At 42.7% G+C, this 22,793-nt stretch overlaps 1 protein-coding gene across 1 annotated transcript in view; it reads right to left on the reverse strand.

Annotated features, from left to right (window-relative positions):
- Nucleotides 1-22,793, reverse strand: part of LOC143161370 (uncharacterized) — a 59,289-nt gene that overhangs the window by 28,289 nt on the left and 8,207 nt on the right. The window contains exons 2-3 of the mRNA XM_076340371.1: nucleotides 18,378-18,448; nucleotides 14,884-14,967 (exon numbers count right to left, since the gene is read on the reverse strand). Coding sequence (XP_076196486.1) covers nucleotides 14,884-14,967; nucleotides 18,378-18,448 — 155 coding nt within the window. The remainder of the gene's footprint in view (nucleotides 1-14,883; nucleotides 14,968-18,377; nucleotides 18,449-22,793) is intronic.

Consider the following 22,793-nt stretch of genomic DNA (forward strand, 5'->3'; position numbering starts at 1 on the left):
CAGGTTGGTACCAGGCAATTCCAAGAAGGGGCTTACTGTCAAAATTAAGCAAAAAAGGTATTTAGACTTCATCTGGCATCACTGACCTTCCTAATTCACTCTGACAGGCCCTTCTGCAGTTTTTCAGACAGGTTTAAAAGAAGACTTCTGCAAATGAGCATATGCAAGGATTAGAAGTGTTCACCATTCTTCCAGGGAACACTTTTCAAGCAATTTCATTGGGTGGGATCTCTTATAACTCTCTTAAATACATGTTTTGCAGAGATCTTGTCGTGCTCCTTGCTGGTTTTAATGAAAAAAGAAAAACAGGTATTTTTGGACATGATTCACCTGACCATTATTTAATATTTATTTTTGGATGAGATCAATTCTTTTTTCAGGAGTGCACTTTTTTCTCCAATCTTTCCTCAGAGACTCTGTGTGTTTCTTGCAGTTCCAGCTGGGGAAATCATCCTTTAATTCAGACAAAAATTATGTGTCGTGTGAGTCTTCAAGATCCAGATCCCCAACCACAATGATAGTGACATTACCATCCATGTATTTGCACTCTTAAAAAGGCACTGAATGAGCCAGTCCACGTTGACTGAACAAGCACAAGGTGAACACAGGGAGATGTACTCACTGGTAAGATAGAGTTAAGAACAAAGAATGGGGGAAAAAACTAAGATAACAACTTGTGGGGAAGAGAAAGGGGATATATATTCTCTAAGACAAACTGTCTCAATACTGGTCTGTAAAAGACCCTCGAGTCAGTTTGAGAATCATGTCTCTTTTCTCCTTAACTAAGTAATAGTTCCTCTAAGTGTCTGTCCTCTTTTCAAGGTGTTCAAGGGCCCTTTTGAAACCTACCTTGGAAGGCAGCCAACAAGTCTCTGCCACTGTGCAGAGGATCTGCAGCTGAATACCAATTGATTTCACTGTGTAATACTCCGAGGTTTGATCTATGCACCCAATGCAGAAGAGAAGAGAGATTGAACTTTAAGTAACTTGCTTTGATAAAGTAAACATCGTGAAACAGAAGACTGCGCCTAGTTAATATGAATTACCTTTGCCATCCAAATGGCACAACACAGACATCCTACCACAGCTCTGGGAGACTGGATATCTTCTGTTCTCCTGTTAGTTATAGTACAGATCAAACCAGCAGAACTTTTTCCCTTCCACAACCAGAGGACTGCAATATATAGCAGACTGTAGAAAAGTCCCTTTAAAACATAAAAAATGGTGAACTGTAGCTCAGGGACAGAGTAGAAAGTCCTTCAGCTACCTTTCCTTCTTCAGTGTATCATGGAGACTTGCTTGCATTAACAGCCAACTCAGTATCATGGCCTTCTAATGTCACTAGTATTCATCTAAGAGATAAAAAAGTGCCATGCTGAGGGCTCTGGGCAGCTCCTCCTTTTGCAAGATCAAGACTTTCTGAAAGACTTCTGCCAAGTCAGACAGAGCCAGCTATCACCCAGCCTTTGACAACCACAGAGCAAGAGAAAACACAACTGAGAAATCTTTTTTCCACTATATGTTCAATCTGCATAGGAGCTACATAAAGTCTTGCAGCCAGGGTTTGGCTGTGAATAAAAATCCAGATGAAAAAGAAGATAGGGAAGAAGAAGTCTACTCTCAGGTCAACAGGCCTAATCTAAGCTCATTGACCTTTTTGTGCCTCAGTTTGGATATCTAAGCATAATATTTCCCCAGCTCAGAAGGGCACTGCGATAGCTGGGAAGCAGTTTGGGCAGCTGCAGCGAGGTGCACGTAGACGGGTCCTGTTATCTTGAGGAAGTCTTAAACAGGAGTTTGACAGCTCATTTATCATCATTAGTCTTTGCCAGGGACTTTATGGTCTCTTGGATTAAGTTTGCTGAATGTTCTGCTAGTATTTGCTCCAAAATCACTAACATGCAATTTTGAGTCAGAGTATTGATTAAGCCACACTCTCTTACTTGTAATTATTGATGAGTCAACAATATCTGTTTAGCCCAGAGTGTGTTCAGATATTGATTATCTTTCATGATTCTGCATGTGTTCATTAAAGAATTGATAGTTAACTGTCTAAATGAAAAATACCGTCATCCATTTTGCCCATAATAAATGTAAGATGTCACAATTTGTTGAGATATGGAGGGGAAAAAGGCAGATGACTCCCCCCATTCTACCAGACACGGGCCAGGCAATGGAGAACTGATTCTTAATAACTGAGTCCGTTTGGACAGACATTCAGTGAAGAAAGCCAGATGTAAGTCATAGGGCTAATCAAATGACTATCAATAATCAGTATGATTAACCTGGGACCACTTGAAGTAAAGATCTGTAAAAAGGTATTAACCTGAAGAGCTCATAAGCTGGAAAAATAAATTTTGAGAGTTAAAAATGGAAGTAGGCAGATGCTCCCAAAATGGACCCCATCTCAGAATTTTATGTATAGAGATCTACCAGTTATTTTTATTTACCCTGAAAATTCATATACATATCTAACCTTTTAATAGTACTCAATCTGTGGCCACCCCTCGCTAACATCAGACCACAACCAACAAGAAACAGCATCTAACAGGAAAAGAAGTTTGCAGAAATGCACATAGACAATTCAGAACTTCAACCCAAAATATCTTGCATTCTGGCAGAAAAAAAGGATAAGAAGCTTTATTAAAATGGAAATTTTCAAAAACAAAACAGCAGTTTCAGCAAGTAACTGGCACATTTTCCTAAAGAAAAGTACAGAGAGTATTCTATCCTATTCCAGATCACTCACAGACATTTATAAAGTGAGTCTCATATTCATGTAACTTCAGCAGTTTCCCTCCTGTTCATCATTCCAGGTATGTCAGAGGGTTTGGACATTTTATAGAAAGTGACTGGCTGACCTGTGCTTTCCTTTGGATTTATCAGTAACATAGAATTTCTTGTTCTTTCTGAAGTTGCTTGAAGTACGTCCTAAGTTACACATGGCTTTCCCAGTGGCTTATCTCAGTCTGCACACCGCAGATCTGCTTAGAAGAATCCCATGCAATAGAGTCCTGGAGAAAAGAGAGATGGAGAGCTGGTTGATATTGAAGGATCACCTCCAAGCTCAGGAGTGGTCCAATCCAACAAGCAGGAAACTAGGCAAAAGCAGTAGGAAGTCTGCATGGATGAACAAGGAGCTCCTGACTAAACTTAAACATAGAAAGGAAGCATACAAGCAGGGTCAGATCAGCCAGAGGGAATATAGAGATACTGCCCAAACACACAGGTAAGGAATAAGAAAAGCCAAAGCCTACCTGGAATTGAATTTGGTGAGGGACATGAAGAACAATAAGAAAATTTTCTACAGCTCTATCAACAGAAGAAGAAAGACTAGGGAAAATGTGTACCCACTGCTGAATGAGCTGGGGGACTTGGTGACAAAGGACAAAGTACCTCTGAATGCCTTCTTTGCTTCAGTGTTTACTGGTAGAAGTGGCCTTCAGGAATCTCAGCCCCTGAGACCAGATAGAAAGTCTAGATCAAAGAAGATTTACCCTCGGTGGAGAGGGAACTGGTTAGGTAACACTTAAACTGGACATACATAAGTCCATGGGAACTAATGAGAGCTGAGGGAGCTAGCTGATGACATTGCAAGGCTACTCTCGCGGTGGTAACCAGGGCAATTGGGGGAAGTTCCTAAGGACTGACAAAAAGCAAATGTCACTCCTATCTTCAAGAATAACAAGAAGGAGGATCCAGAAAAGTGCAGGTGGTCAGCCTCACCTTGATCCCTGGGAAGGTGATGGAGCAGCTAATCCTGGAAACCATTTCCAAATATACTAAGTACAAGAAGGTGACTGGGAGTTGTCAGTATGGATTTATGAAGGGAAAATCATGCCTGACCAAAGAGATCCTTCCACAAGAAGATGAGTAGCTTAGTGGGTAAAAGGAGAGCAGTGTATGATGTTCTTCATCTTGATTTTAGCAAGGCTAACTCCCCCATAACTTACTCAGTCACAAACAGATGAAGCATAGACTACATAAATGGACAGTGAGGTGGACAGAATACTGCTGCTAACTGCCAGGCTGATAGGGTTATGCTCAACAGCACAAAGTCCGGCTGGAGTCCAGACATTAGTGTTTTACCCCAGGGACCAATACTGGAGCCAAACCTGCTCACCATCTTCCTTAATGACCCAGACAATGGGACAGACTGCACCTTCAGCAGGTTCGTAGATGATTAAAAAATGGGAGGAGTGATTGATGCACTGAAGGGTTGTGCTGCCATTCAGAGGGACCTCGACAGGCTGGAGAAATAGGCCAGCGGGTAACAGGCTGAAAAGCAGCTTTGCAGCGAAGGATCTGGGGGTCCCGGTGGACAAGATGTTGAAAATGAGCCAGCAATGGGCTGTTGCGGCAAAGAAGGCCAATAGCATAGTGGACTGCTTTAAGTGGATCTTATGGTTTAACCTCAGCTGGCAACTGAGCACCACACAGCCGCTCGCTCGCTCCCCACCTTCCCCAGTGGGATGGGGGAGAGAGTTGGAAGAATAAAAGTGACAAAACTTGTGGGTTGAGATAAAAAGAGTTTAATAATTGAAATAATAATAATAATAATAATAATAATAATAATAATAATAATTTAAAAAAAGAATATACAAAGCAAGTGATGCATGATGCAACTGCTCACCACCCGCTGACCGATGCCCAGCCAGTCCCCAAGCAGCGGCCCCCCCGGCCAGCTTTCCCCAGTTTATGTACTGAGCATGACGTCCCATGGTATGGAATGTCCCTTTGGCCAGTTGGGGTCAGCTGTCCTGGCTGTGCCCCCTCCCAGCTTCTTGTGCCCCTCCAGCCTTCTCAGTCAGTAGAGCATGGGGAGCTGAAAAGTCCTTGGCTGGTGTAAGCATTACCTAGCAACAACTAAAACATCGGTGTGTTATCAACATTGTTCTCGCACTAAATCCAAAACACAGCACTGTGCCAGCTACTAGGAAGGAAATTAACTCTATCCCTGCTGAAACCAGGACAGTATTCACCCCTTATTCTATCTTATACAAGGACATTATGTTTACCAGGATAGTATATAAAGATACTACCTATCTATACCAGGACAGTCCAGCATTGCTAGAAGGTCAAGGGAGGCGATCCTTCCCCTCTATTTAGCACTGGTGATACATCTGGAGTGCTGGGTCCAATGCTGGGGTCCCCAGTACAAGAGAAACTGGAGCAAGTCTAGCAAAGGGCTGCAAAAATTGTTCAGGAATTGGAGCACTTGCCATACAAGGTGAGGTCAAGAGAGCTGGGACTGTTCAGCCTGGAAAACAGAAGGCTCTGGTGGGTCTCATTAGTGCCTACAAATATCTGATGGGGTGGAATAACGAAGACGCAGTCAGACTCTTCTCAGTGGTGTCCAGTGGCAAGACAAGAGGCAATGGGTCCAAATCAAAATAAAGAAAATTCAATTTAAGCATAAGAAAAAGCTTTTTTTTTTACTGTGAGGGTGGTCCAACACTAGAACAGGTTGCCCAGACAGGCTGTGTTTGAATATTTTGGAGATATTCAAATTCTGACTGTACATGGCCCTGGCCAACCTGCTCTGGTTGACCCTACTTTGAGCAGAGGGGTTGGACTAGACTATCTGCAAAAGTCCCTTCCTACATCAAGTATTCTGTGACTCCATGATTCTGTATGAAGGTATTACATCACCAGTCTTTCAAGAAACTACAACAGGACTGCAGCTATCTCTAACAAAGTCAAGGCCAGGCAGTTTTCACAAGCATCTGCACAATACAAAACCTGCTGTGCCCTGGGAAAGGAGAGAAGCAGACTCACATTTCCCCAGAGGAAATGTGGCAGAGGAGGGAACTGAACCCAACTTTTCTGCATCCTATGTGGTTTCCTAACAAATGGACCAGAAGGTTAGTGCCAATGTAGGAAATGGAACATGAAGGACTTTATTCCCAAGCCTACTTTTGGGTGCTTACATTAAGAGCTTGTTTCCTTCTCAGTGGAGAGAGTTGGACTCTGAAGGGTGATAGAGAGCAATGAAAAACAGGCTGCTGCTCTGAATTGCCCTCTGAACAAGAGCATATTGTTAAGAATAATTCTGCTCTGGCACCAGTAGTACATGAGCTATCCTAATGAGGTTTTCCAAGAGCTATTGTTTCTGCCAAGCTTCATGTCCTACATTTGCATATCCTGGCATTTACAATGCCTTGAAAATTAAGAAATAAAAAGCACTGCCATTTGCAAATCTTAAATATGACTATAAGCAAATAGCTTTCAACCTGCAGACTTACAGCACCTTCACGGGCAGAAATAGCCAGATGACTAACACCCTGATCATTTACAGCAGAGGTGTGAATCTTACAGACTGCATGGGAGAATCAGTTTGGTGTGTCTGTACCAGTGTGTTGTGCAAACAGGCCTGGAGGGCTTTTGGGTGCTGTCGAGCTGATGGATGACACACTGACTCTACAGCAGAGGCAGTAAGGAAGCTGGAATAAGGAAAAGAGGGAGGAGTCTTCAGCATAAGACTGTAATGATATTTGTGACTATGTAAAAATGTTGGTAAAGTTTTCTATAACCAGTAGAGATTTCACACCTTTTTCTCTTCTTGGGCCTTAGGAGGTAGAGGAAGGGCCAAAGGAGATGAATTCTTGGTTATAAATAAAAACAGAAAAGTAGCATGAAGATTACATTAATCCAATGTAAAATTAAATTATCTACCCTGCTGTTACTAAATAGGGTGTTCAAATCCAGGAGGAGGTGAGTAGGTTGAGGAGTATCAGGGACAGCGAGAGAGAGAGAGACTACTTGAACTGCACCCTACCTTCCCTGGGACAGGCCCAGCAGGCAGACAGGATGCGTGATACGAAGGATTCCCTGTCCTCTCTCCGCCTGGCTGAACAGTGACTTAAGGGATAGCGGGTAATGGTGACAAGTTCCTACCTGGTGCAGCAGGCACGTCTCCTCTGTGACTACCCCACCTTCCCAGGTGCCCTGGCATAATAGGTATGAGGCTCTGCAAGTGGAACGGAACAATAACAAGGACGATGGTTCATCTAGCTTGGAGGTGTCACCAAGGTTAAGTTGGCCTATGCCTTGCATCACAACTGCTTCCATAAAGAAAAGAAGATGGGTCATTGTCATAGGAGACTCCCTTCTGAAGGGAACAGAAGGCCCGATATGCAGACTGGACCCACTTCTTCGGGAAGTTTGCTGCCTCCCTGGGGCCTGGGTTGAAGATGTGAAGAGAAAACTTCCTACCTTGGTACGGCCCTCGGATTACTATCTGTTAATGATTTTTCAGGTAGGCAGCAACAATGAAGTTGCAACAAGAAGTCTGAGGGCAATCAAGAGAGACTTCATGGGCTTGGGACAACTGGTTAAGGGATCAGGAGCACAAGTAGTGTTCTCCCCTATCCTTCCAGTTGCAGGGAATAATGAGGGAAGAAACAGGAAGACCCAGCAGATCAATACCTGGCTCCGAGCCTGGTGTCACCAGCAGAATTTGGGGTTTTTTGATCATGGGTTGGTCTACACGACACCAGGCCTGCTGGTGACAGATGGGGTACACCTGTCTCAAAGGGGGAAAAGGATCCTTGCACAGGAGTTAGCAGGGCTCATTGAAAGAGCTTTAAACTAGATTTGAAGGGGGAAAGGGATAAAACCAGGCTTGCTAGAGATAAGCCTGGGGGCTGCACACCAAAGTTTGAGGGATGGTGTGATAGCGAGGTCCTTCGGTCTGCTGTCTCAGTGGAGGTAGGGGATGGAGATCCATGCAGCAGCAAAGAGGAAAGGCTTATGGATGTGTTAGAAACCATGGAAGTGCTTGAGAATGGTCACGTAGGAATTAGGGCTTCTCCCGCCAAAAAGGATGGTGGGATCAATAGCCCAACTGAAGTGCATTTACACCAATGCACGCAGCATGGGCAACAAACAGGAGGAGCTGGAAGCCATTGTGCAGTGGGAAAACTATGATACAGTTGCCATCACGGAAACATGGTGGGATGACTCTCACAACTGGAGTGCTGCAATGATGGCTATAAACTCTTCAGAAGGGATAGGCAAGGAAGGAGAGGCGGTGGGGTAGCCCCGTACATTAGGGAGTGTTTTGGTTGTCTAGAGCTTAATGACGGTGACGATAGGGTTAAGTGTTCATGGGTAAGAATCAGGGGGAAGGCCAACAAGGCAGATATCATGGTGGGAGTCTGTTATAGACCACCCAACCAGGATGAAGAGGCAGATGAAATATTCTATAAGCAGCTGGGAGAAATCTCACAATCGCTAGCCCTTGTTCTCGTGGGGGACTTCAACTTACCAGATGTCTGCCGGAAATACAATACAGCAGAGAGGAAACAGTCTAGGAGGTTCCTGGAGTGTGTGGAAGATAACTTCCTGACACAGCTGGTGAGTGAACCAACTAGGGAAGGTGCCCCGCTGGACCTGTTGTTCGTGAACAGAGAAGGACTTGTGGATGATGTGACAATTGGAGGCTGTCTTGGGCATAGCGATCACAAAATGATAGAGCTTTTGATTCTTGGAGAAGTAAGGAGGGGGGTCAGCAGAACTGCTCCCTCGGACTTCCGGAGGGCAGACTTTGGCCTGTTTAGGAGACTGGTTGATAAGAGTTCCTTGGGAGGCAGTCCTGAAGGGCAAAGGGATCCAGGAAGGCTGGACATTCTTCAAGAAGGAAATCTTAAAGGCACAGGAGCAGGCCGTCCCCATGTGCCGAAAGACGAGCCAGCAGGGAAGAAGATTGGCCTGGCTGAACAGAGAGCTTTGGCTGGCACTCAGGAGAAAAAGGAGAGTTTCTGACCTTTGGAAGAAGGGGCAGGCCACTCAGGAGGACTACAAGGATGTTGTGAGGTTATGCAAGGAGAAAATTAGAAGGGCCAAAGCCCAACTAGAACTTAATCTGGCTACTGCCATGAAAGACAATAACAAATGTTTCTATAAATACATTAGCAACCAAAGGAGGGCTAAGGAGAATCTCCATCCTTTATTGGATGTGGGGGGAAACATAGTGACAAAGGATGAGGACAAGGCTGAGGTACTTAATGTCTTCTTTGCCTCAGTCTTTAATAGTAAGACCAGTTGTTCTCGGGGTACCCAGCCTCCTGAGTTGGTTGGAAGACAGGGATGGGGAGCAGACTGAAACCCCCCTAAACCAAGGGGAAATGCTTAGCGACCTGCTACACCACTTAGACACACACAAGTCTATGGGGCTGGATGGGATCCACCCAAGGGTACTGAGGGAGCTGGCAGAAGTGCTCACCAAGCCACTTTCAATCCTTTAACAGCAGTCCTGGCTCACCAGGGAGGTCCCAGTTGACTGGAAGTTAGCAAATGTGATGCCCATCTACAAGAAGGGCCGGAAGGAGGATCTGAGGAACTACAGGCCTGTCAGCCTGACCTCAGTGCCGGGGAATTTTATGGAGCAGATCATCTTGAGTGCCATCACGCGTCACGTACAGGACAACCAGGTGATGAGGCCCAGTCAGCATGGGTTTATGAAAGGCAGGTCCTGCTTGACCAACCTGATCTCCTTCTATGACCAGGTGACCCGCCTAGTGGACGAGGGAAAGGCTGTGGATGTGGTCTACCTAGACTTTAGTAAAGCCTTTGACACCGTTGCCCACAGCATTCTCCTGGAGAAACTGGCTGCTCATTGGCTTGGACAGGAGGACTCTTTGCTGGGTAAAAAACTGGCTGGACGGCCGGGCCCAGAGAGTTGTGGTGAATGGAGTTACATCCAGTTGGCGGCCGGTCACGAGCGGTGTTCCCCAGGGCTCAGTTTTGGGGCCAGTTCTCTTTAATATCTTTATCAATGATCTGGACGAGGGGATCGAGTGCACCCTCAGTAAGTTTGCAGACAACACCAAGTTGGGCGGGAGTGTTGATCTGCTCGAGGGTAGGAAGGCTCTGCAGAGGGACCTGGACAGGCTGGATCGATGGGCCCAGGCCAACTGTATGAGGTTCAACAAGGCCAAGTGCCGGGTCCTGCACTTTGGCCACAACAACCCCATGCAGCGCTACAGGCTTGGGGAAGAGTGGCTGGAAAGCTGCCCAGCAGAGAAGGACCTGGGGGTGTTGGTCGACAGCCAGCTGAATATGAGCCGGCAGTGTGCCCAGGTGGTCAAGGCGGCCAATGGCATCCTGGCCTGTATCAGAAATAGTGTGGCCAGCAGGAGTAGGGAAGTGATTGTGCCCCTGTACTCGGTACTGGTGAGGCCGCACCTCGAATACTGTGTTCAGCTTTCAGGAGGCTCAGGGGAGACCTTATCGCTCTCTACAACTACCTGAAAGGAGATTGTAGCAACGTGGGTGTTGATCTCTTCTCCTAAGTAACAAGCGATAGCATAAGAGGAAATGGCTTCAAGTTGCGCCATGGGAGGTGTAGGTTGGATATTAGGAAAAATTTCTTCACCAAAAGGGTCATCAAGCATTGGAACAGGCTGCCCAGGGAAGTGGTGGAGTCACCATGACCTGGAGGTATTTAAAAGACATGTAGATGTGGTGCTTAGGGACATGGTTTAGTGGTGGACTTGGCAGTGCTAGGTTTACAGTTGGACTTGATGATCTTAAAGGTCTTTTCCAATCTAAACGATTCTATGATTCTATGAATATAGAGTCCTGACTCAGATTTTAAAAGCAGCATGTACCAAAAATAAGAAATGAGCAGTCAATTATTTTACAAGGTTATTATAAAAAGACCTGGAAATATGATTAAGCTCCAAATGGAAACAATGAACTAATTTAGAACATTGGGTTTGTTTCCTGTTTTTCTTTTAAATGTGTGCCATGAGAAACCTCATCATGCACTGGCAGTATTGTAAAGGTGATAAGCAGGCCAGATGGAGTCAGGTTACCCCGAGGCTTCTGCTGAATTTCATAGCTGCCTATGAGTTAAGTAATTCCTTCACTTTTCTCAGTCCTAGTTGCACTTTACCTAAGCTTGATATGCACTTTTGAGAACCACTTTTCCAAAAGAGTGTGGATGAGCTGAAGAGAGTGTAGAGGAGCTCAATGAGAATGATCAGTTGGATGGGTCAGTTGTCCTCAAATATATGAGAAGGACCTACAAGTCAGATGAATCATAGCATTATAGAATGAATCATAGAATGGTTGAGGTTGGAAGGGACCTTAAAGATCATCTAGTCCAACCCCCCTGCCATGGGCAGGGACACCTTCCACTAGATCAGGTTGCACAAAGCCCCATCCAACCTGGCCTTGAACACTTCCAGGGAGGGGGCATCCACAACTTCTCTAGGCAACCTGTTCCAGTGCCTCATCACCCTCACAGTAAAGAATTTCTTCCTAATATCTGATCTAAATCTACCCTTTTTCAGTTTAAGTCTTCTTAAGATGATCTGTCTTCTTCGTGTCCCCTATGGATATAACAAAGCAACTCATTCTTCTCCTCCATGAGTTTTCACCTGCTACAAAAGTTGAAAGTAGTATTAGTTCACAGTCTGGGGAGAAGGCTTCAAAATGTTTTTCTGTAAAGCAGACCTTATTTTCCTAGTAAGATCTTATTCTACATGTTATCTGTATATAAACCTGAAAGCCAGTCTGTTGTTCACCACTCCTCAACCTGATACCAACAGAATCAGCTTGATGCTACCAAATTCAGTTAACTCAGCTAATATACATAGGAAATCTTTTTATATTTTAAATTATGCTACAAAAGTTATTCTGATTGTTTTCTTTAGTTCTCTGGCACCATATTTTGGTCTTTTCCACTTCATCTATATGCATCAAGATTTATATCACTACAAGGAGATTTTAGCTGTTACTAGACCCACAAGACAAATTGCTCATTAAGCTGTGGAAGCTTTAAGGCAGGGTTACGTTCCATGGGCAAAAATGTAGCAGGATGATGAATTATACGGCTCAGGTTTTTGTGTTTGTTTTCCTGATGAACGCACTTTAAATTGCTGGGTAGGAGAAGGTTTTGCTGAAACATATGGGTGGCATTAACACAACAGAGTACAAGTGTCACTGATGGAAATTTTTGGCTTTAACTTTGTACTCTCTCTCTCCCTGTATATATGTATAGTTTTTTAAACAGGCCCATGTCTAGGGTTTTTTTCCTCTTTATGCAGTTGGCAGTTTTCATTCCAAAAATGAAAATTATTGTATTAAATAAATAATTTGAAAAGTTGCAGAGAAGTAGCCTGTAAGAAATTGTTATGGTAACATTGTTTTTACCTTCACTGCATGAAAAAATTACCATGACATTGTTTTCCCCACTTAAGATTTAGGTTAGCTTTACAGCACAAAGTGGAAAGGCTCTGCATTTTCAGGAATAAAACAGCTCTTTGTTCACTTTTTTCAACTAGATATTTTATTTTTTATTAACTCCCCTTCACCTTCTTACAATCCCTTCATTGCCTATGCGGGACACAGTTCATCCTCATCTCTTAGCCAAACCCTGCCCCAGTGCCTCAGGTGCAGCTGCCCAGCCAGCTCACTAGGCTTCTTAAACTAGCATCCTCAAAGTACCTCCCAACCTTGCACACATGTTCACACTAAGACAATGTGAAGCAACTTCTTTCTTATTACAAAAGTTGTTGTAAAATATGATGATGCAATTATTATAACACAAAAACACATAATTATAAACTTGCATGGTGTGTTTATTGAAGAATACCTGAAACCTTAAAAAATTGTCTTCTCACCAGAAATGCCATTTAGCTTCACCAGAAATGCTCTTTACATACCTAACTGCCACCAGCTGTGTGTCTTTAGCAAACCTCTTTTAACTCCCTCTACATGTCTCTTTCTTGTCTGGGTTATTTGGACTGTACACTCCTGATAGGAAGGATTGTCTCCTACTGTGCTTTTGTACAGTGCCTAGTGAAACAGCAGCCTCTACGTGCCACCAGGTTGAACTCTGTATTCACCTGCTCCATGTCAGGGCACAGCCTACATGTTAAACTGCTACAGGACTGAAACGAGCTCTTTGGTCACTGCACCACAGGCACTCATAAAAACAGACAGTCCAGAGACTGAACCAACCCTCACAGGGTTTGTGCATCATGGCTTTGTGATTCATTTTGGCTAAACTGTTGACTGGAAAATATGTCTCAGCCTTTAAGATTCCGTTGATAAGCTTTTTTTAAAAAAATAAACAAACTGGTATTCATGATCTGTCCTCACAGTGCAAAGCTCTTCACTTTAAAATACAGCCTACAAAAACAAAATTAGAGGCTAGTTGTTTCAGGCGAGACATGGGATCAATTGGGAGGTGTTGATTTATTTGATCGGAAGAGTTTGCATGCACCATATACTACACTCAGGTGCTAGTCTGAAAGGGTAGGTTATCTTTAGGATCATCTTTAAAAAATGCTTGAATTTGACACAATATTTTGGACAACTGCAACTTTGGTAGAATCCTTATCCAGGACAACGCCCTGTAGTTTACCTATCAAGAGCTAGAGCCCATACTGTGGCTTGTGCATGCATAAAGCCATATTTCCCATCCCACCTCAGCATCCTGTTTCTTCTGCAGATTACTTTACCTGAGCAAATTCATGAAAGAATGAAGTGGGATAGTGCACTCTCTGTCCAGGATGGTTAGCAATGCCTGGGGAGGACACCTGATATCATCTCCAGTCCTGATGCAACTTTCTTAAACATGCATGTTCTCACAAGGTGACTTTGGGGACCAGCGTAGCCCCAAACTATTTATTGTGTAACAGGTGGGGTTTTGGCACGAGTTGACACTATCATCCAGTGGTAAAGGATGCTTTCAAAGATCACCCAGGCAACTCCCTAGAGACCCAAGAGCCCTTTTCCTGTCTGCTACACTTTGCCTGGGGAATATACTTTTTGCTATTCCTTCAAATTGAAAAGGACACTCTCAGTCTCAATTGTTCATTGGAACAAGACCTGATAGGAAGATCCCTTCAAGAAGGGAGAGATGTAGGTAGGAAGAAGAAGGGGACCCTATAACTCAAAAGAAATTCCTTACAGAATTTTACTCCTGCAGGTCAGTAAGTGAGCTGATAGAGAATATTTCAAAAGGCAGTTGGGCTAACAGCATTCAAAGGCATTTTTCATAGTAGGATTTATCTCAAGATTTGATTTGGTGAGAGTGACAATGTTCTCCATTCCTGTTTGTGGGAAGAGTTTGCCCTTATGCTTGGTCATAACTTTAAGTTATTTCTGACATGCAAGGGAAAAGAAAAAGACAAATAGTGCTACATATTTGGTAAGAAAGTGGATTTTTATAGCTCCCAGACAGCTTGAGGATTATCCAGACCTGAAGGGAATCACTTATGGCTTTATAGTCTGAATAGACCTTTCAATAAGACCAAACCAAGAAGACACTTTCATTTTTCTTTCTCTATTGTTTCCTGATAGTAGCATTTTCAAAAGGACCTCCTTCTCTTCAGTGGGTCTTAGAGCACTGGAGACTCATTCACATTTCTTCTGATCTTTAGTCATGGTACAGCATCTCCAGTATTATAGGGTGCCTTCTGTTAAGGCCTTTCTTGCTTTTTAGATCACAATTGCAAAAAAAGTAATGAAAGGGTGAATTTTCCCAAATCAAAAGCTGTTGCCATGTCCTTTGCACCAGAAAGAGGGTCTGGTTATCACATGCTGTGGTTGCAGTGTCGGGCCCCAAACTGCAAGGAATCTTGTAGGGATTCCTACAAGGAATCTTGTAGATCCCTACAAGGGACTCTCTCAGCCCCTGAAATGGCATGCTGTGGGTAAGAAGCGCTCTCCAAATGATCTGGAGGGCTCTCAGTTCCCCACTGTTCCTGGGGGGATGGCAGATGTGTGTATCTGCTTCATGTGGCACTGCTTCATACACAAAAAGTAAAAAGCTAGTCTATTCCAGCAAGGACAAGAGAAAATATAAAACTACAAAATACAAACAGACAAGGAAACAAAGGTAAAACAAGAAACCTTATGAGGTACCTGCCCCTTGTCAAGGTCTTCTTCAGCCAGCTGAATGGAGGAAGATCTCCTCTTGATAGCTCTTGTCCAGAGGCAACGTACTCTCTGCAAAGGTATAAATAGCTTGGACCTCGATCTGTCATTAACTGGTGCAAGTCCAATGAAGTTAATGCTAAATGGATTTATACCAGATGACGACCTGGCCCTGAGCCCCTTAGAAAGTCACTCACATTCAGTCAAAACACAATGAATTATCTGTTTTTCTCAGGCATTTTGTTTGATATGGATTGCTGCTGTTGTGTTCACTCTGCCTTTAGATTAAAAGTTGTTGGGGTAAGGACGCAGGGACTCTACCATCAGTCCAGGCCCACTGAGAGGAAATAGAACAGCTTATATTGCTAAAGAACAAAATAAAACAAACAAAAAAACCCAAACCACCACAATCCCCCCATTAGTTCCTCCCCACCCCAACTAAAACTGACAACGCAAGGAGACAAATCATTGAAAGTACAAGACTCAAGGTTTTTGACTCTGCTTAGGAGGAACCATGTGCTTGCCCATCTCTGTTCTGCCACAGTAAAGACTGTGGGAGCTTTGATTTCTTCTGAAGCCAACGTTCTTATTTTCAACAAGCCATATATTTGAAGGGAACCTCTTGAAAGTATTTTATAGTTCAAGGACACTGCATATTTTGACCTTTGAAACAAGAGGTTAGACAACAGGATTTACAGTTGGTCAAGTTAGATTCATCAGACATTGCTACCTTTATTTCCAGTCTTCACAAACAAGCAAGCAATATTTTGATTTATGCACATTGATACATATTTGCTTATCCTTTAAATCTGGCCCTAGAGTTTCTGAAAGGGTTGCCTACAGTAATTCAAAGCTTGAAGAACAGCCCTTTTTACATAGGTACGAAGTATAAGAATGACAGCCAAATGCCTCAGTAAGAAACATGCATCATTTATAAAGATTTCCCAAGTGCAAGTAAACAGAACCTCAAAAGCTATCTGCGTAGGGCTTGTTATATGTAAAGATAAATAATCAAACGTATTTATTACATGTCACATACTTGTTATTACTTATTATTACATACTTATTACTTATATTACTAGCAAATATTTTTCCTAGTCATATACTTTCTATAATGTGCTTTTTCAAACAGCTCTGTATACACCTAGCCAACTATTCCTTTTTCTTTTTTAATCATTTCTTTTTAAATGTATGTCCTGGTTTCGGCTGGGACAGAGTTAATTTTCTTCCTAGTAGCTGGCACAGTGCTGTGTTTTGGATTTAGGATGAGAACAATGTTGATAACACACCGATGTTTTAGTTGTTGCTAGGTAATGCTTACACTAGTCAAGGACTTTTCAGCTCCCCATGCTCTACCGACTGAGAAGGCTGGAGGGGCACAAGAAGCTGGGAGGGGGCACAGCCAGGACAGCTGACCCCAACTGGCCAAAGGGACATTCCATACCATGGGACGTCATGCTCAGTACATAAACTGGGGAAAGCTGGCCGGGGGGGCCGCTGCTCGGGGACTGGCTGGGCATCGGTCGGCGGGTGGTGAGCAATTGCATTGTGCATCACTTGCTTTGTGTATTCTTTTATTATTATTGTTATTATTAATACTATTTTATTTTGATTATTAAACTGTTTTTATCTCAACCCATGAGTTTTGTCACTTTTACTCTTCCCATTCTCTCCCCAGTCCCACTGGGGGAGAGTGAGCGAGTGGCTGTGTGGTGCTCAGTTGCTGGCTGAGGTTAAACCACGACAATGTTTTTATTTATTTATTTGTAAATAAAGGATTACTGCTAATGGGTAAATAGTAGACTCTGAAAGATGGGTTTTCATTAGGGTTGTTGGGCAACAAGTAAATCACTACATTCAATAATATGAGGGTAGAGTGATTAGATATCTACAAGAGTTCCCACAGGTATCTCTAGGTACAGACCTGGTGCATGTTGAAGAAAAAGTCCAGTTCATTTCATTTTATGATCTCTTTCCAACGTCACTCTGTTTCCATAAGTATGTAGTTAAGTAGAAATGGGAATGATGCCTGACAATTTAATGAAGTTAATCACATATTTGTCTCTAACAACAGCAGGAATAGAATAAGTATACAGTCCAACAGCAGGATCCATGGTGAGCACCTTTCCTGTAAACCCCAAAATTTCTCTACAGATTTGCCTTCTCAAGGTCTTTTCACATACATAGATTTTCAGATTGTTTCTTTCCTCTTGTGACTTGCCTTAGTCAAAGGGCATTTTTTAGGTACTCAGAGACTTCAGCAACAGCACAAAGATTTCCTATTTATTTATTACCATTATAAGCACAGATACCTAACCCCAACTCCCCTATCTTAACCTCTTCCTTAACTACTTTTTCTTATTTTAGTTACTAATAATGAGCTCTAATCCACAATCTGAGAAATAATTAGCCCATCCAGGAATCACTTTCTATGAAGCTGCAGTGTGGAGTTATATCTCCTGTTGCAGTCTCCTTCCAGCTGTACCATGCAGAGTCCTATCATTGGCACTGTGTGCTTTGTACAGACACACGTTATTACACAGACTGGATTTTCTTTCACAAGAGAGAATACAAAAGGTGACAACTAAAGAAAGCCTGTTTTCAGACATTACTTGGTTTTCTCAAAATCTGATGAGAACTATGAAAATGTGACATTGAGTTTTCAATCTTAATTTCTATGAATCCAAAGTAGAGATCAGAAGAAAACCTAGTTCTTCCAATTTGCATTTAAAAGGAGCAAAAAATTCACAATAACTTCTTTGTCCTATTAGATGCTAGTTAAAATGCAGAATGTGCAGTTTCAAAAGTGTCATTATTTGTATTTCTTTCCTGTATAAATTCCTTTTAGGCAGCTCATTGCAAGATTTAGTACCCGCTTTTTGAAATATTGTGCAAGTTACTCATATCCCAATGCTGCTATGCCTCTTATATAATAAAAAGCATACATTGAAAACATGAGAAGTTCTATCCTACCAGCGGATGCAAGCTAGCACAAAACGCTACATCATCTCCCTAAATATCAATTATGCACTAGGCTGCCCTTGTAGACTGCAGCTGAGGTGGGCTATATAATCTCCAAGCCTTTCACCTCACAGGCAACTGTTCAAGCTAATAGGCCATTTGTAAAAGATCTGGGGAGAAGAGGCTATCCTTTCCTCCTGTTGCAGCTGTATTTTTTTAAACTGACTTCAATTTTGAAGAGTCTTGTTCCTGCTGATAGGTGCTTGGCACTTTCTGAGCAAGCTGAATGGATCCAGCTGTAAGGCAGTGACACGCCTCTTCACTTTCCAAAGGGGCTTAGGTAAGCGTCTAACCACTCTGGAGCCAGAAACTCTGCTTATGCTTAGGTGAGGACCCAAGCATGCAGAAAACTTTCATATAAGACTGGGAAGTGCGCAGTGATTTTAGAGTACTCGAAAGTTTAAACCACAGTTGAGAAGTCTTTCTGTTTATTTATCACCAGTTTGGGCACAGACACCTACCTTGTCTTCAGAAACCAGTCCAGCCCACTGCAGTGCAGTCTCAAAGCATGCCTTTGCTTTGAAGTCAGATCCTGCAAAAAAGAAAAAAAAAAAAAAAAATCAAACTGCAGAAAGAGGAGGTCATCTTTCCCCTTCTTTAGTAGCTCAGCAGTAAGGGAACCTGCCCAGATAAGGAAGGATTGTGTTTAATATCACAGTCTGTCTTCAGGGATTTGAAACTTTCCACCTTCTAGGCAACTGTTCTTACTACTGGGATAAACACTGCCTGCAGAATTTGCCGAAACCCTCTAGTAGACTGTTTCACTTTGATGGTACCATAAATACACATTAAAAAGAGAAACTATCTGTTTGATATAAATTACACATTTGATGCATCAGTAAATAAAAACTGGTTTTTTTCCAGATGACACCTCTCCACAAGGCTATAGCTCATGCTATATAGCTCATGCTTCTCTAGCTTATTAAATATCAAGCTACTCTATTAAAGTGAAACTCTTTTAGTACACAGGATAGAATAATTCCCCCTTTGGTGCACAAAGCTGTAGTCCAGGTTGCTGGGGATACTGGTTCCAATCTACTGAGGCAGGAAAAGATCAAAATCTCATATTCTTATTCCTAGGCACTGGGACGAAATGCCACAACTACCTCCTCTTGCAGCTGCAAGAAGGAGCAGTGCCTGACCCATTCTCCCCTGTAAGTATCTAAATCCTTATGAGAGAAATGGATTTAATACATATTTTCCTCCAGTACTTGATAGGCTCAGACATCTCCCTCTTCATCAGGTTGACTTTGGTGGATCCCCTTTTGAGGTACCATGCCCTCTCATGCAGCTTCGGCTAGGTTAAAAGGCTGATGAAAACATAGCACTGTAGTGCTTAGCATGTTGCAAGATAATTCCCCTTGCAGATCTAGCAGTAAGTTCTGTGAGGATCTCTTCTTTCTGTTGGTCTTACTAATGAAACCTGCGATCTATTCGAAAAACATTGAAGGTTTTACTAGACCTAATCAGTTGTTTGTTCCTGATACCTAGTGCACCTGGCTCATTCCTTTTCCTCTAATCAGGATGCTGCTCTAAATGCTTTCAGGTCCATAAAGTTCTTGAAGGATACAGATGATTGCTTAAAACCATCTGGACTTGCCAGGTGGTATAATATATACTAATCAGCTATGGAGAGCAGTTCCTTTATGAGCATTACTAGTTATCAGCAAACTTTGGATTCATCACATTTTATCAACTACAGTTTCCATAATTCTATTCCTTCATCCTAAATGCTTATTCTGTCTGCTAATGTTGGAAGGTCTATAACTGTATTCACAAAAATGGCATGAAACCTTGATTTTGAAATCAAGGTTTCAAAATCAAATGCTCACGTGTGGAAACACCAGGATTACAATTGCCTGTGAAATTGTAATTCATCTCCTTCATGCACACACTGTTTAGTCTCTAACACAAAATTTACACTGTTTTGGTTTTTTTCCCAGACCTACATCTTGTTTGCTGTCCCAGATGTACAGCACTCCTTGAACTGCCATTTAATAGTTTATTTTTTTCCTCCCTCTGAAGGGTAAGCAGTCCCATGAATGCTTTGCTTTCAGATCTGCTCAGAGGGCAGATCAGTTCAAACTAAAGAAAAATGGTCATCTTCTGAGCTGAGTTTGAGCGGCTTGCAGATAGAAGAGATGGAGACAGTGACAGCTTTCCTTGGGGACAGTGTCAATAAAAAACAGAATGCAATCAGAGCAGCATATTGTATCCCAATAAACATGTCCGCATGCCCACAAAGGGCATGATGAAAGATGAGGTAGGTTCCCTCTTCAGCCTCCCTCACACCTGCTTTTGCTTCAACCACTGCTTTGATCAGCAAAAGACAAGAGCATGGACACTACTGGTAGAGAAATCTGCTGCTGGGAATGATGTGAATCCAGACCATGACATTCGTTACAGAAACCATGGAGCTACAAAGCTACTTATATACACAAGTGCTGCTACCCACTCAGGCAAAAAGGTAGAATCTCTTGAATTGCACTTAAAGTGAGAAGCAGCAAACTTTGTTGCTAAACTGAGGACTATCTGAGCTCTCCTTATACCAGCATTTATGAACAGAATCTCTTACCTAGTTATCTCCCAGCTATCCAGAATACCTTACCAAATGCAAGGCAATGACCTATTCTGGTCAGTAGGAAAATAACCCCCAATCTCTCTTCCTACCATTTGTCTGAAACGGCAAAATCCCAGACACGAAAAGGCAAGATGCCTCCTTCTCAGCTCCCAGTACGGCTCAATCAAGGATCTCACACAACCAGCTTCTGTCTGGTTTGTTGCTGTCAGTATTCTGGGGTACATGCACCACAACCAAATACACAAGCCTGCGGAAAAAGGCGTGTATGCCAGGATGGCATGGCTAGGAGCACGTAAGCTGTTGTTCCTTGGTGGCTAACATCATGTAGGCTTCAATAACTACTGATTATCTGCATGCCCCATTTACTCTAGCAGGGATCTGCTTATAAATTAATGGTGTTCAGGTTGTCTTAGGAAGCAACCTAGAGTAAGGAAGTGGCACACTGAGTACCCAGATCCCAATTTCCTCTCTCCAATGAGATCATTCTTGAAGGTATGTGCTATCACTTAAAACTCCTTTAGAAACTTCCCTGTGAATGTGTGTTTTCCCCCAGGAAGGAATATGGAAGAATTATTCCTTTGGGAACTGGTTCTGTCTAAAGCTCTGGTAATTTGAGCAGTATGCAACAGGGGGGAAATGTGAGAAATGGGAACTTAAGATGACTTTGGCCACGTAGAACCCATTGCCTTCAGAGGGAACATGTTACTGAGAACAAAATTCCTGCTTTGAGTACTCTGTGTACCTATTCTCTTGCTCGTGTGATGGATTTATTGTATGCTTTCTTAAAGAAGTCTGAACTCCTTTTGTCTCTTTTCAAACCTACCTAAAACACCATCAGTCCAAAGGCACAGTGAGAACCGGAATGTTTCTGAACTTGTCTCCTGCTGAGAACAGGAAAAGCTCGATGAAGGTCTTCACAAATTTCAAAAGGCAAGACAGGCTGCTTGAAAAGTGGTGTTTGTTTAAGATATTGGTTTTGGTTTGGGTTTGTTGTTTTGTTGGATTTTTTTGCTGTAGCAAACTAGAAAGAGGCAAACTTTTCTAGAAGGGAAGTTTTGTCAAGAGAAATAATATCTTTTATTAAACCAAATGCTACAGCTGGGAAAAAACATGCACGTTTTAGGAGTGCAAAGAACTGAAGAAAGTTTTACGTGCCTTAACACTTGCCATCTGCTCTAATACAAGGTATTTCTTCTGCCTACAATCCTTCTCTTCTTTATAACCTTGGAGCATCATAAGTATAACAGAAATTTATATTTATTTGATATTACAAATCTGTGTGTAATAGAATAGCCAGTAGGACTCTGGGCAATAAGCTGATTTGATTTATAGGGAAAAAGTTAATGCCTTTTCTTGATTCAGAGAACTAACTTGAACTCAGGTCCCACACATTCTAGCTCTGCTTGGCTGGTTGATAATCTGCAGTGGAGTGCTTGCTCTCTCTATGATCTGAAAGTCAAATCTATCCAAGGTCAGAGTGATCACTCAGTAAAAGTTTTGCCACAAAAGCTACTTTCTCACAAACAGCTGATTTTATGAAATCAACTTTTTTCTGACCAAAAAGATTCTCTTAAAAAAATTCTCATCCAGCTCTTTAGCAGGGATTGTGGAGACAGGCAGAAATAGTCGGTAATAAAAAAAGAAACAAAAAGCTGGAGAAAAAATAATGCTAAAACCAAAATATTATCATATCTCTTTGATCACAAACAGTTTCTGTCAGCCTAGGCTTGGGAGTGGGAAGAAAGACAGGTTTAGTAAAAAATAGAAAAACAATTCTCGTTAGCAAGTAGACAATTTCCAGGACAAAGTGCTCTTGAAAATACCTGTGGTGGGTTGACCCTGTGTCGTGGTTTAACCTCAGTTGGCAACTGAGCACCACACAGCCACCCTATCACTCCCCCTCCTCAGCTGGATAGGGGAGAGAAATATAATGAAAGGCTTGTGGGTCAAGATAAGGACAGGGAGAGATCACTCACCAATTACCGTCATGGCCAAAACAAGCTCAACTCGGGGAAATTAACGCAATTTATTGCCAACCAAATGAGAGTAGGATAATGAGAAAATAAAAACTAAGACTTAGAACACCTTCCCCCCACCCCTCCCTTCTTCCCAGGCTCAACTTCACTCCCCATTTTCTCTACCTCCTCCCCCCGAGCAGCGCAGGGGAATGGGGAATGGGGGTTGCCATCAGTTCATCACACGTTGTCTCTGCCGCTCCCTCCTCCTCAGGGGGAGGACTCCTCACACTCTTCCCCTGCTCCAATGTGGGGTCCCTCCCACAGGAGACAGTTCTCCA

Source organism: Aptenodytes patagonicus, chromosome 1 (genome assembly GCF_965638725.1).
Source record: "Aptenodytes patagonicus chromosome 1, bAptPat1.pri.cur, whole genome shotgun sequence".
NCBI lineage: Eukaryota > Metazoa > Chordata > Aves > Sphenisciformes > Spheniscidae > Aptenodytes > Aptenodytes patagonicus.